This window comes from Brassica oleracea, unplaced genomic scaffold (genome assembly GCF_000695525.1).
Source record: "Brassica oleracea var. oleracea cultivar TO1000 unplaced genomic scaffold, BOL UnpScaffold00946, whole genome shotgun sequence".
Taxonomy (NCBI): Eukaryota; Viridiplantae; Streptophyta; class Magnoliopsida; order Brassicales; family Brassicaceae; genus Brassica; species Brassica oleracea.
In genome coordinates this window covers 17,741-33,316 of record NW_013617540.1, presented here as the reverse complement: position 1 = coordinate 33,316, position 15,576 = coordinate 17,741, and the positions used below count along the sequence as shown (strand labels likewise).

Sequence of the window (15,576 nt, the reverse complement as noted above, 5' to 3'; positions counted from 1 at the left end):
TATACAACAAAAAAACATAAATACACTAATTAACTGACTAAAACTCCTCAATCTCTCCTACTTTCTCTTCCAATCTCTCTTTACTCTCTTTCCCAAAATTTAATTTTCCATTTTTTTTGGTTATTTGGCAAATAAACCCTGAAATATTTGACTATACAAATTTTTTTGAATGGTTTTGGAAGAAAAAATGTAATAAATTATATTTCTAGTGTTTAAAATTTACTATTTTTATAAATATTCAACTGCGTTCTTTTCTATTGTTATGAAAATTTAAGTTTTCTTTTTAAATACCCTGCAGTGAGGATAGTTAAATATCTGAAAGTGATGTAAAGCTATGGTTGGATTTGCAGCTTACAATGTATTCGTGATTTTGACTGGACTGCAAGTCCTATGGCACGTAGGTCTTTTGGTAGGTTCTTTTATCTCTAGTAAAGACCAAAACAACAACAAACAATATCTCATCCACGGAAACAAAGTACCGAGCTATTGTAGTTGCTATGCGTGAGATCAAATGTATATTTTTGTTTGCTTTGGGATTTTCAGATTACTTGTAAATCCTGTTTTTCATGAACCTATAAAACATATTCAGATGCGCTAGTTAGGAATGTTCGTTCTTTTCATAGACTCCTTTGCTTTATTGGTTGTTCTATTCCGGTCTAGTTACAGACCACCTCAAGTCTAAATAATAGGATAGCCGTTTGCTGCAAAAAAAACAAAAAATATAAAATTCAACTGTTACTTTGTTTGTGATTATATTATCGATTGAATTTTAACTACAGCTCATAAACATTTTAACAAAAATTAATGCACTCATTTCAGTTTAGTTGTATTCTTTTCAAATTGGGCGTTAAAAATATTTACACTTCAATTTGAAAAGGAAACTAAAACATAGTATATATTAGAATTGCGAAAATTTCTAATATATCTAGACTTGTCCTTGTCGCAGATTAGTAACCGATTCTATGTATGTATATACATATAAATTCAAAAAAATATAGCAAGTTTTATCTGTCTTTACAGTGATTATGGTTAGTTACGAGAAGGGTGATGCCTCGTTAGAACTTTTTTCCTCTCCCGAAACTAACCAGATCTCTTTTTCGACGATCACCTCGTTACAAAATTTACTCTACTTGGATAATCTTATGATATCTAAAAGTAATTTTGTATCCATCAAATGATTCAGTGGATATATAACTTTATCTATATATATGAAAAACATGGGAGTACTTAAATTCTCTTTTTTTTTTTGGATTGAAGTCGCTCAAAGTATACAAGACATTTATTGTCTTCCGTCTCGGCTCTCGACTCTGGTGCAGGGGCGGTTGTCCTAGATCCATGGACACACCATTTTTAGTGTTGTTTTACTAATTATAAAAGTTCATTTAAATTGTTAAAGAACTAAACATTTAGTAAAATTATAATAAAAAGCTCATAATTAATTAAAACTAATTCATATATAACAAAAAAAAATCCAAAAAATCTGAGCGTTTCATTATTTCTAATTTTTCGATGAAAAATTCTATTGGTCCAGTTTAAAAAATGTAATAAAGAAAAGTTAAGAAAATATTTATAAAAAGCTCATATTCAATGTTTCGTCAAAGTTATTAAATTATTTAAAATGGCCTTATTGTCATCTAACATATCATTTACAGTAATGTCACTGCAACCATGAATTATGATAAATAACATATGTTTGAAATATTAGTTTATTTTTTGTTGGTGAACTATTTTTATATCTATATTATTAAAATAGATAAATTAATCCTTAATTTTTTTAAATTATTTACAATCATATGCCACTTAAGTAATAAATTTACCTACCTTTTAGTATTCTTGTCTTTTATAGTTTAATTAATGCATTTTCCTAAAATAAAGTATAACAAATTATGGTTACTTATTAAAAAAAATATTTTCTATAATCTAGCTAAAAAATAAATTATACTTAATCAATGTCAAAAATGTAACAAGATTTTATTATTACGGGGTGGTTATTTTTTATTTTGGTATATTAACTATGTCTAAAAAACATAAAAGTGTTATAAAAATACATAATATAAACCAAAAAATTGTAAATAATATATTGAATTATTTAATCGTAAAAATCAAATATAAAAATAGATAACCATTTTATTTTACATCAAAATTTTGATCCATAAAAAATACATTTGCTCGAATACACGGGTTAAATTTTAAAAATATGGTTGTACAGTTGACGGATAAAAAATAAATTAAAATTATTCATTATAAATTATAAAATGATTGTGTTTAGAAATATATTAAATAATTATTTAATATATATAAATTTTAAAAATGTATATTACAAATTTATATAGGATAAATACTTTTTTTGATAAACAAAAATGCGCAGGTGCGCGGATCAAGCTCTAGTATTTGATTAAAACGATAAACATTCATAATCCTTATTATAAAATAGAATTTTCAAAATTTTCTTTAACTTTTATATTGAAATTTCATGAAGAAAAATACTTTGAGAGTATTGTTCAAACCGGGGAATTACAAAACAGGATGGGTTTAGGAAAACCGAAGGCGTATCCACGCGGACAACAAAATTAACGCCTGAGCCTAGAATCTAACACGCGAATGCATCTACAAGCTGACACGTATCTCCTCTTCCTCGTAAGCTTTCACTGTCAAAGCTGAGTGTCCCTCTCTCCCTCGTCCCCCCCCTATATAAAGCGTTCCTCACAAGTCCACTGAGACGATCTTGAGATCATCGACGTAACCTGGATCGCACTTCTTCGATGACCGAAATCTACAGAACAGTTTCAACCGGACGAAGAGACGACGTTTCGCCAACTAAATGCCGTGAGCGCCGTCGGCGGAGAATCGAGATGCGGAGGCAAGCGGCTATCTACTCAGGCTTTGTTCCACTGAGAAAACATGCACGGACGACGACGGCGGCGCAGGCGGAGATGGGCGGTCTTCCGGCGGATGTCGGATGTGTCTTTCCGTCTCCGACTTCCTCTCACAAGAAACAAGAAACTCTAGTGTGGAGGGGAGAAGAGACCGACGATGAACCTATGTACGGAGTAGTTTCGGTGATGGGGAGATCACGTAAGATGGAAGATACGGTTACTGTTAAACCGAGTTTATGTAAACCGGAGATTAACCAGCAAAAACCGGTTCATTTCTTCGCTGTTTACGATGGTCATGGCGGTTCTCAGGTAAAGGCAATAAAAAAACAATTTTCAAGTTTTAAATTTCCGATGCTAACCGCTTGGAAGAACAAATATTTAATATTTATTAACCAGAAGCGTTTTGGTAATTTAACAGGTGTCAACATTGTGCAGCACGACGATGCACACGTTAGTAAAGGAAGAGCTGGAGCAACCAGGTTGCAAGCTCGAAGGGGGAGGAAACGACGTCGTGGAGGAGAAATGGCGAGGAGTGATGAGGAGGAGTTTCGAGAGGATGGATGAGCTGGCTATGGGGACGTGCATGTGTAGGACCACTGCGTCTCTTTGCCACTGCGACCCAAGGGAAGCTGCGATTTCGGGTTCTACTGCGGTTGCTGCGGTTTTGACGAATGGGAATGTTGTTGTAGCCAATACTGGTGACTCACGTGCGGTGTTGTGTCGGAATGGAATGGCTATTCCTCTAAGTAATGATCATAAGGTGGTTTTATTTATTCGAATTAATGTTTTATTTGGTCTACGCTTGAGTAGTACTAGTACTCTGTTTTATCTCTTCTGAGAACGTTGGAGTCTTTGTGTGAAGTTATGAAGTTGGATTTTTATGCAGCCGGATAGACCAGACGAGCGTGCGAGAATTGAAGCAGCTGGTGGTCGAGTTTTAGTAGTGGATGGAGCTAGAGTTGAAGGAATCTTAGCCACGTCGAGGGCGATAGGTAAAAAGATGATTTAAAATGAAAGCAAAATATGTTTGGGTTCTTCTGAAAATAGTAACGTATCGCTCTGATGTACTACTAGTTTTTTTTTTAAATAAAATACTTTTTCTGTTTCGTATAAACTTTTAAAAACCGCCATCGGTTTCTCTCATTATATATGATGTTTTCTATTTTTAGTGTAAAGAAGTTAGTTCATATTTAAAATTTACTTCTTCCATTTTGCATGGTAGCATTAACTATAAAGAAATGATATGACTGGATCATTATATAAAAAGTCTAGGTTACAAAACTGAAACTCCACAACCTCCTCAATGTTGGTTCCGAGCTTGTGACTTTTATGAAGAAAAGAGTTATTCCTTGCTTTGGCCAATTTATTTTCTCCAGTATCAACCTTTTATTAGTAATTTTATTACATTTTAATAAATAATAATTCATGCGCTTTCAAATAAAACATCTTGTTTAAAATCAAAACAGAGGAGGAGGAAGTATATTTTTGATACAAGAGTTTTTTTCGTTTCGGTTTTATCTTGTTCTTGGTCTTTGTTACCATTTTCAACCAGGTTAAGTTTTTTTCGAATTTTTGCGTCGCCGTTTTGGTATTGGTCGATTTTCTTAAGAATAAAAATCACATTCTATAGACTAAAGTAGCAAAAATGTTTCTAACGATGTGTTACACCCCCATGTGAGCAGGGGATACGTATCTAAAACCAATGGTAGCATGGGAACCAGAAGTAACCTCCATGAGAAGGGAACCTGGTGATGAATGCTTAATATTAGCGAGCGATGGCCTCTGGGACGTGCTCTCAAGTCAGCTAGCTTGCGACATAGCTAGATTTTGTCTCCGTGAAGATGCTCCCTCGGGACTTGATTTGAACGAAACGGCTACGGAAGATGACAATGAAGGACAAGGATCATCAGGACATAATCCTTCAAGGAGTGTGTTAGCTGCAACGTTACTTACGCGGTTGGCTTTGGGTAGACAAAGCAATGACAATATAAGTGTGATTGTCATTGATCTAAAGAATAGCCCTCCATAGTACTTGATGCCAAGGAATAAGAAATGGTGATATAGCGATGCGCCTTAATTAGTTCAAGGGTTTGCGCTCGTCTCTTGTTTTGTTATGAATTGGGCTTACGAAACAGTAACAACGGTGAATGTGAAGAAGCGAGAAGAATGGTTTGGACTTCGGGCATGGACTATATATAAGGTTCTATTGTCGTTTTACTAATAAAATACAAATAGTTCACTTTGAAAATCTGCTCTGTGCACACAAAAAAGGAAGAAAATCTGATCTCTAATTGATGTGGGTTTGTGCAACCATCTTAAAGTTATTAGTTAATTGGTTGGCATGTCTTTACCAAATTAATAAAATACTTCCCATTCCCCGATTTTTTTTATAGAATATAATAAATACTTACAATTAAATTTATTGTTTATTTTACTATACATTTTTCAATAATTATCAACCAATAGTATTTAATTAATTCAAATATTTTCAACTAATATTTTTTAAAAGTATACAACTTATCAATATTAACTACTAAAAATAACTAAAAATTCTAGAAAATCTATTATTTTGAAATAAAAAATAACTCAAAAAAATCATATTTTTAGAAACGGAGGAACTATCAACATAGCGTATTGGGTTGGCGTTTAAGTTCCGACGCCTCCGACGCCGGTCTAGACGTAGGCGTCAATGTACTGTTAAAGATGCTTGAATTAAGCTATTATTTTCCCAATGGTTAAATAAACATTGAAGTACTAAAGTTAGACTACATCGTGTAATTTTTTTGTTTTTTTTTTTTTACAGCGTGTAATTTAGTTTATGGTAATACCGTTGCTGCGTCACTATGCAGACTAGATTAAAGAAAGCAGATAAAACAATTTGAGCAAGCCTGACGAATACCATGTTCGAATCCTAATCAAAAACAAAGCTCTGGAATCAAGAATTGTCTCTTTAAAGTTAAAAAGCCGGAGTGGAGAGAATGTTCATAAGAAATATTCTCATTTCCTTTTGTTCTTTTCTTTTTGGGTCATTATCTGAACCAAGAATCGTCTCAGTGTTCGTGTCGCACTTTTCTTTGAATCATGATTGTGTTTGTGGGCCTTGGGGCTTTACTCTACGTCATATTTTGTTTCAAGAGTATTGGACCACAAAAAGAGTAAGAATCAAGAATCTTGTTTTTCTTTTGTAATTAATTTCTTTAATTATGTACTTAACAAAAGGAGTAAATCAACATCTACTGCTTTTCCCTCCCAACTTAAAATTCCAAGTTATTTTTCTATCTTTATTATTGTAACTGCGCTTCGAATTTGAGCAAATGCCTTACCTAAATGTCAAAAGTTACTCTGTAATTAAGAGCATGATTAGTTGGTAGTTCTTGAGAGGATGATTAGTTGGTAGTTCTTAAGGTGGAGTTCTTAGAAAGTTAAAAATCGGCTCTTAAAAATCTTATTTAATAGCTGGTTCTTAGTTTTTTTAGTTAAAAGTTAAGAGACGGGTTTTTATATTCCGCTAAAAATCTCATCTAAGAACCTCATTAATCATGCTCTAACAACTATAGCAAATGTATTATCAAGAAAATTATAAATTATCATTTTGGTCGTCTAATTAGCTACCTAATGAGATATAGTTGAACTTAATCACATTTAGGTGGGATTTGAAGGAGGTTATCTAAGATCAAAATCTAAACATTATTTGTAACTGGTTTTGATGTAAAGATTTTACGTACTGTACATCCTATTTGGTGATTGTTGGTAGATATTCATAAATACACCCTCAGTTTTAGTTTGTTAGATGTTCCGATTTTTTTCACAGTATGTAACTCTTATGGATAGTTATTTCAAATATAAGTCTTAACAATCTTGAATTTGTTCTTAAGAAAATTATAAAGTTTGATCAAAAAACTGATAGAAGCAAAAAAACCTTGCTATTGAAAATAATTATTTTAATATTATACATAAAGAATTAAGACTTATAATAATTTTAATGTAAGGAGTATATTGGCATATATACATTGTGGCTTATTTATGTCTATTTTAACTAATCTCAAACAATAGACCATAATTTTCGTTAAAAAAACCATAAACATTCAAAAATTAATTATGTAGGTGTTTAACAAAGACCCAAGACTCAAAGATTTCCATTCATAAATTAATAATCCTGAAGTAAGTTTCTCGTCAAGTCACATTAAAAATTTAATAGGATTTATACATATCCTCAGAACATCCATAGTAACATTGTAAACACGTTTTATGGTAGATAATAACACTAAAGTTTACTAAACAAACTCTAAAATTTCATCAATTCACATTAAAATCTTTTAACAAAGTATAGAGAATCAAAATCATCTCTAAACTCATATATTTATGTGCACTCATTACATTCTTCATCTAAACAAACATGCAACAAAAACATACTAATTTCTTTTTAGTATTTTTCCCCCAAGAAAGGCTCGCTTAATCGTCTTTCATATTATCTTTTTAACAGACGAATTATTCTTTTCATTTGGTGTAAACATATACATTTTAATGTTTTTATTATCAACCAAACACTTCATGTTTGGTGATCCAATATTTATATCCAGAAGAACGGTGTTGTTTATCTATGAGTTATCTTCCACATAAATGGTAATAGTTAGAGAAGCTAATGATATAGTTGCAAATGTTCTTTAGCTTCTTCTTTTTCGCTTTTCGTTGTTGTAACTTGTAATTCTATGTCCTTTTGAAAAATAAATATGTAAGCAAATGGATCTAAAAAAGTCACGAAGTAATAATAGCAGTTTCTCTTTACAACCCAAATATTCTCAAGTTCGTTTCTGCACACTATACAGCTTAAACCAATAGTAAAAAGTAAAAACAATGAGATATCAAGCTCTTTCTAGAAACACTGTAAATGTTGATCTAAGTCTCAAAAGATCTGCTTGCAATAAAATACACAAGTTAGTCAAGTCATCAAAGAATAATGGTAAGTCAAAAATTATCAATCGAGGTCGCCGAGCCCATAGTGCATTGCAAAAATAAACATTACGGTTCATTTAATAAATCATCAGCAGAGTTTAATGCCGTTTTCACTTTTCATTGTTGAATTCCTTTATTTAATTAAATAAAATCCAAAATTTCCAAATGATAATCTTGATGACTATTGACCCTTGTGGCCCCTATCCAACCTCAGTGACCCATGTGAAATTGTACTGTTAATTCATACGTTCTAAGTTTAGTATTATAAACACCAAATGACATTAACACATGTACGTAATAATACGTAACCTAATTAATAAAAAACAATTTAAGTAAAAAGTCACAGAGTGTCAACTGTCAAACATTAATAATAGTCGTTGCGTGATACAACAAAAAAATCATTCAATGTAAGAAAAGTCATTAACTACTGTGTGACCACAAACATTTCGTAACAGCTCATCTTCACAGTGTAAAATAAAATGAAAACAAATTCATAAATAAATATCTTCCGGTTTATGGTTCCGCTTCGACCAATCAAACATCTATGCCGTCGCGAGCACTCCCCTCGCCGTCACCGGCGAACCTACCGCCGTCCACTCACCACGAGACGACCACTCGCATCTCCCCGCCGCTTATATCCGCCGCCGTGGGTCTCTCTCTCTTCTTCACTCTCTCCCTCTGTTTCTGCAAATCCAACCGCAAACGCCGCTCCTCCGCCGCGGTAGTCTCTTCCTCCACGCCGCCTCAGAAACCTCCGCTTCAAGAATTCTCCTACTCGACCCTCCGCAGAGCCACCGCTTCCTTCTCGCCGGAGAACAAGCTAGGTCAAGGCGGATTCGGCTCCGTGTTCCGCGGCGACTTACCTCGATCCTCCATCGGCGGGAGCGTCGTCGCCGTCAAGGTGATGGACTCGGGATCTCTCCAAGGCGAGAGGGAGTTCCAGAACGAGCTCCTCTTCGCCGGCAAGCTCGATTCACCCCGCGTGGTCTCCGTCGTCGGATTCTCGCGCGATCGAAAACGGCGCCGTTTGGCTCTCGTCTACGAGATGATGGAGAACGGTAACCTCCAGGACGCGCTTCTCCACCGCAAGGCCCCGGAGCTAACGGAGTGGAAGCGACGGTTTCGAGTCGCCGTCGATGTCGCGAGAGGGATCGAGCATCTCCACGGATTGAATCCGCCGGTGATTCACGGCGATTTGAAGCCGAGCAACGTGCTGCTGGATCGTGGATTCAATGCTAAGATCGCTGATTTTGGTTTAGCGAGGGTGAGGTCGGAGCAAGTGACGGTTACGGTGAATGATGAGAGTAATGATGTAGAGAGTGTGATGACTAACACTACTGAGTCTAACTTTGAGTTCGCTGATCAGAGTCCGGTGAGTGTTTGTAAGGTTAATGAGTCCCCGGAGACTACGGCGACGAGTGTCTCTGTTTCTCCAGAGATGGAGGTGAAAAGGAATGGGAAAGAGATGGAGAATAGAGATTGGTGGTGGAAGCAAGAAGGTGGTGGTGGTGGTGGAGGAGGGAAGGTGGAGGACTATGTGACGCAGTGGATTGGCTCAGAGGTGAAGAAGGAGTGGATTGCTGAAACCTCTGAAGCAGCTTCTTTGTCAAGCGCCAAGATGGAGAAGAAGAAGAGTAGCAAGAGGCTTGAATGGTGGCTTTCCTTAGACGAGGAGGATAAGAAGACGAAGAAGAAGAAGAATCGGAGGATGGTTAGAGAATGGTGGAAAGATGAGTATCGGAAGAAGAAGAAGAAGAATACTTTGGAATCTGAGTTTCAGAGTGATGATGTGAGTAGCAGTAACAGTATCACAAGTAGTAGCATAGATTGGTGGTTAGATGGGCTTAGCGGTGAGCAATGGAGAGCGCGGCGAAAAAACAGCCGCGATTCAGCCAAGAGTTGCGGAGTCAGTAGCACGCCGAGCATGAGAGGGACCATGTGTTACGTTGCTCCGGAGTGTTGTGGTGCTAATAACATAGACGATGTTTCTGAAAAATGTGATGTGTATAGCTATGGAGTTTTGCTGTTGGTCCTGGTCTCGGGACGGCGTCCGCTGGACGTGTCGGGACCGGCGTCTGAGATCATACAGCGTGCAAATCTCATGTCGTGGGCGCGGAAACTAGCCAGAGGAGGGAGACTCGGCGAGCTGGTAGATGAGAAGCTGCAGTGTTTGGATCAAGAACAAGCGGTTTTGTGCATTAAGGTGGCACTTCAGTGTCTGCAGAGATCACCGGTCTCGCGACCTTCGATGAAAGATGTTTTAGGGATGCTTACGGGAGCGATGAGCCCACCGGAGTTGCCTAGAGAGTTATCACCGTCACCGCAGTCTCAGTTCCCGTTCAAGACACGAAGAAAGCAGCGTCGATAGAGCGTTTTCTTTTTGAAGGTAGAGAACTTTACTGGTATTATTTATTGACTTCGAACATGTGTTTTATATGTTGTTTTTGTAGTTACATGTTGGCGATGTCTTTGTTAGTACTATTGTTTAGTGTTAAGACACTTGATTTATCCTCTCTCTTAGCTCTGCTGTTCCTCAAATCCAAGTCTTGTCTAAATTGCACATTGTCAAATATCTTATTCTAATTAATGTAATTACATTCATACGTTTACTTGAATTACGTGATTTGTAATCCTAATACAGTTGATGATTGATACAGTTTTACTCCAGTGACATTCATAGTGTCTAAAATGCAAAGCAAAGAGATGTTTTGTCAATAAGGTTGAAGTGTGGGCCCATAAGGCTGTAATTCAAAATCTTTAAACTCCTTAAATTTCTTTCTACTTCGAAAACTACTGATTTGGGTAAGGCATGATCGCCTAGACGCCTACATCATATACGAATGCTTGATGTTTTAGATTTTACTATTGTACTTGATGTTTTATGATATACGAATGCTTGATGTTTTAGATTTTACTATTGTACTAGGTAATAACTCGCGATGAGGTGATTATTTGAAACTATATATTATATATTTGTTAAAATTATATAATACATATGCATATATTAAAAGAAAAGTTATTTTTCTTAAACACACCACAATTCTTCCATTGTTTTATACCATCATTGTATCAAATATACGATTGATAGTAGATGAAATTTGAGCTTAACGCTCCAATATAATTTTTTTTCCTAATTTGATATATCTAAAAAAATAAATTACAGTTTTGAGCTAATAAAAAAATGCTGAAACATTTGCGTGATACCGTATGTAATAGACATGAGTTAGGCATGTTTAAAGCAAACATTTACTAATTATTATCCCTAAATTAGTGGTACATTATACATATATAATTTCCTCAAAACAAGCTCGATTCAAATATAGGGGCCATATATGTATAAAACAGTAAATCGCTGTAATAAATCGATGGCTGTAATTAAGAAATTTGCATATCTATCTACTTTTAATTCACCCACTGACATAGAAAAATAATACATGGAAAGAACAATTAATAAGATGAATCTTTTTGACATTAGCTTGGACACCACAAACACGAAAGTTAATAATTCCGAAAATATTTGATTGACTCAAATTTCATTAATCTTTTGAATTGGAGCATTCAATATTTGACACCGGGATTTACTCCATTAAGAAAATATAGCTTAATCAAGATCCAATGACAACATTTTTTACCTATTCATTCAAATTTATCATGGATTATATATTTTGTTTTCCAGTAATATCTTCATATTGTATCTAAGTATTTATAATTAGAATAATAATACGATTATACTGTGGATGTGATCGAGTATACACAACTATTATGCTAACATATTACTAATAATATATTATTAATAATAACTAACTAATATACAACAGCACAGAGACAAATCGCACAACATTCTACTTGTTTATGGTTTATTCAGCATAGTATATTATATAACATAAATTTGAAAAAATATATAATAAGATGGCCAATGACATAATATTATCTCGAGTTGATATGGATGTTAAAAAGTATCGATATAACTTAACATGACATAGAAATTATATTATCCATAGAGTTTACATTTTATACAATAGTATTGTGACATGGATGTATCAAAAGTTTCAATATTCTAAATTTAGTGAACACGTTCATGAAATGAGACTATATATTTTTAGCAAGATGATTAGAATAAATGCTTAGAAAAATGCTTAGAATCAAGATGCATAAAATGAAACATATACTATATGTTTTTGGCAATGACATGACATGTAATTAATCTAGGCCAAAGAGGTTTATTTAAAAAAGGTTGTGAGGTGGAATATGGCGTTGACATCTAGAAAATGACAAAGTTGTGAATCACACATGAGACAAATGTTTATTTATAAAAGTTTTCCTCATATAATAAGAAGGGGATTTGAAAGATTGATGTTTGATACACCTGTTTTAAAAACTAAAACATCAAATAAAATATAAAAATATGAATAGTACATAAACTTTTATTGGTAAAATCAAAAAGTGAAAAATAAATTAATATGTGTGAAATAGTTAAAGCATCAAACATTTGTATCAAGAGGGACTACATTCTTACATAATTAGACTGTAAAAGTGAGGAACTGTTTATAACTTAATTATCATTCGTGGGTAATAGTAATACAGAAGGCAGATAATGATTATTGAGATCGTTTCTAAAATCCAGTCGAAAAACAAAAGAAAAAAAACGGTTTGGTTGTTGTATGTATCACAAGTTAAAAACACCAAAGAGGTTCATCGAGAGCTTTGTAACACCAAACAAGAGCTTCTTGGTGAGGTTTCAATCGGCAGTCATCTTAGTATCTAAAATGAATAGGACGCATTCATGAGAAGTTTTTACTCGTATATAAAAAAAGTGAACAAATAATCAAGACAAAGTTACGTACTTAGGCATAAAAAATACGGTAATGGCGACAAGGGTCTTCCATAATTTTAGGTACCATTTTAAATCGGTGTCTACATAGGTTCAACGCGGCCTTCGCCTTCTCTTCTACGTCTTCTCCCAAGATAAACACGGAAGCAGAGCTATATAAAAAAAAATCAACAAAGACAATTATTTAGTTAGGATTTAGAATAATGAGAGAGTTGGGAGGAAGAAAGCACATACCATACGCCAACAGCAACACGCGTGATCTCTCCACATGAAGATAAACATTCTCTCAACCTGCTCTCGATAAGAGCGTTATTGAGGGTAGCGTCATATCCATTAACTTGAACTTTAAAGCCACTGCAGCTATTTGATTCCAGGAGATAATATCAACACATCACATCATAAAAATAGAGATAATTTCAACACACGACATCATTAAAAAAAAAAAATCAACTCACAGTTCAGGATAGAATCTAGGATCGGGATCAGAAGGACAAAGCTCAACAAAGACATCCAAGCTTTAGTTCAGGATAAAAACTAAAGCTTTAAAGTATTTTTTACTCTTTAATCCACATCTGTTGATAAAAAGCCTTCATATTAGATTTTTTTTTTCATTACAAAATATACAAAATATTACTTATTAAATTTTAAAAATACTTTAAACATTACATATAAATTTTTAAGAATAAATTATTATTTTTTTGCCCTAGGCCTTTAATAGTATTGGGCTGGTCTTGATCTCTCCACATGAAGAGAAATATGTTCTCAACGCCCTCGCTACATCATCATGTGGAAGGCCAATGTCATATCCTGACACTTTAACCCTAGTATAGATCCTGCAATAATTTAAAATTAATAACGTGACAAGAACGCATCATCCCACAGATACAAACCTCAGCTATAATTCGAAGAGCATTTCTATCTTGCTCTATTTTTTCTTCTAAAATAAAATAAAAGTGAATATGAAGTAAGAAATGTTCCAACCCAACTTCATATCTCACTCTATAATAGAGTTATAGAATAATCTATTTTTTGTTTGTTCATCACTCCATTATAAAGTGAAAAAAAAGAATAGAATTGAAACATTTTTACTCTATTCACTTTTACTCTATTTTGGATGAAAAATAGAGTTTTATAGTGGATATGCTCTAAGGACTTCTTCTATACGGTTCAAATCCCACCTCTAATTTACAAAAAAAAAAGATCTAATCAGAAATTCTACTACTCAATACTTTTTTTTTTATAGTGAAGAAACAATTAAAAGAGAAAAAGAGGTTAAAGAGTTCGTGAGAAGATGTGGATTACTATTATAGCGGCAGTGAGGCTTCCACGAGAAGGTCTTTCCATATTTTTTTATTAAGATTTAGGGATTCAGGGATTTAGGTACGAAGAATGTTGGAACAAGCTATTTATATAACCTTCTGGTTTGGGGGCCTTTCCTGTATATATGCATGATTTTATCATCACTTCTTCACCTCCGACCCAATACACACTGCATCACATAATCCTCCACTTACCCACCACCAACATTGTATTATTTCTTCCACCACCAATCCATGCTTTAAGATATGTCAAATATTTTTCTAAACAGTTTAAAGCGATTGGAGATAACAAACAAAGAAATTATAGAAGCCATAATCTGCCTGAAGCTACACAAAAAAATCTATCTTTTGTTCATGTCTCTACTAGGAGTGAATTTTTGTGTGAGGTGATCTAGTAATGTAGATGAAGTTAGGCAGTACTTTGATTTTATTCAGGATTCTATATATGAATATGACTATCAAAGACTTTATTTAGCGCTTCAACAAAGCAATAATAGTGATGTAGCCTTATTTTAAAACAATGCTAAAGTATGCGACGAACGATAGCTAATCAAAAGCTTACATAGTAATTTTTTTTTGGAAAGTTTACCCAAATATACAATATTTTAGAACAATTGACTAGAACTATACATATTTTTTTTTATTACTGGCATTTTTTAAATACCAAGCGTACCATTTTTTTACGTTATGAGAGAAAAATATTTACAAAAATGCCATTACTTTTTAATGTCACGTACGTAATAAAAAACCGGCGCCACGTAGGAATTCGGTTCTGTGTTTTCATTAAGTCAGCCGTAAAGAGCTATATACGTCGTTGCGGCTGAGTTATTGCTACGTTGCGGCTGAATTAAACAACGCCGCTGACTTAAGAGAAAATGGCTGACTTAAGAACATAAATCAGCCGTTAGTTACGGCTGATTTACAGAAATCTGGCTGATTTATGTGATAACTGCTGACTTACGTACACAAGTTACGGCTGACTTATACATCAGCGGTTTGATTTCTGTAAAATTTGGCTGAGTTGTAGTTAAGACACGGTTGAGTTATGTTCCCACAGCTGAGTTAATGAACATCGACTGGCTGAGTTATTAAATTTACGGCCGACTTAAGAGATGTTGTTACGGCTGAGTTATATTTAATCAGCCGTCATTGGATGGATTAATAGTAAACTCAGCTTATTTACGGCTGACTTATTAGCGAAAGATTAATTACTAGAATATCATTTGTTCGACGGCTGATTTATTTGACGATATGACTGACTTAAGATTTTCATCCTAATTACAGCTGATTTATTAGCGAAAGATTAATTACTAGAATATCATTTGTTCGACGGCTGATTTATTTGACGATATGACTGACTTAAGATTTTCATCCTAATTACAGCTGATTTATTAGCGAAAGATTAATTACTGAAATGATATCCACGTTTCGGCTGACTTACATTGTGCATGAGAGCTGATTTATTTAGGCTGAGTTATATATTCGTTTGGCGGCTGACTAACCGATTTTCCATGTCATCCGCCATGTCATCAATTCGGATTTGCCATGTCATCACTAATGTTGCAACAATAAAATAAGGGTCTATGTTATTCTTCAT

General features: G+C 34.2%; 2 protein-coding genes across 2 annotated transcripts; both read left to right on the top strand.

Annotated features, from left to right (window-relative positions):
• The first annotated feature begins 2,719 nt into the window (after positions 1–2,719).
• Positions 2,720–5,083, top strand: LOC106320510 (probable protein phosphatase 2C 75). Its single transcript, XM_013758881.1, has 4 exons — positions 2,720–3,185; positions 3,295–3,636; positions 3,763–3,868; positions 4,559–5,083. Exons 1-4 carry the CDS (start codon positions 2,763–2,765, stop codon positions 4,903–4,905), a joined length of 1,218 nt encoding a protein of 405 aa, XP_013614335.1. The 5' UTR covers positions 2,720–2,762; the 3' UTR covers positions 4,906–5,083.
• Positions 5,084–8,247: 3,164 nt separating this feature from the next.
• Positions 8,248–10,349, top strand: LOC106320511 (receptor-like serine/threonine-protein kinase At4g25390). Its single transcript, XM_013758882.1, has one exon. The coding sequence runs from the start codon at positions 8,374–8,376 to the stop codon at positions 10,195–10,197; it is 1,824 nt and encodes a 607-aa protein (XP_013614336.1). The 5' UTR covers positions 8,248–8,373; the 3' UTR covers positions 10,198–10,349.
• Positions 10,350–15,576: the final 5,227 nt, after the last annotated feature.

Coding starts and splice junctions, on each gene's coding strand:
- LOC106320510 (XM_013758881.1), top strand. CDS start 2,763: ATGACCGAAATCTACAGAACAGTTTCAACCGGACGAAGAGACGACGTT. Junction 3,637..3,762: donor CTCTAAGTAATGATCATAAG/GTGGTTTTATTT, acceptor ATTTTTATGCAG/CCGGATAGACCAGACGAGCG. Junction 3,869..4,558: donor AGCCACGTCGAGGGCGATAG/GTAAAAAGATGA, acceptor CCATGTGAGCAG/GGGATACGTATCTAAAACCA.
- LOC106320511 (XM_013758882.1), top strand. CDS start 8,374: ATGCCGTCGCGAGCACTCCCCTCGCCGTCACCGGCGAACCTACCGCCG.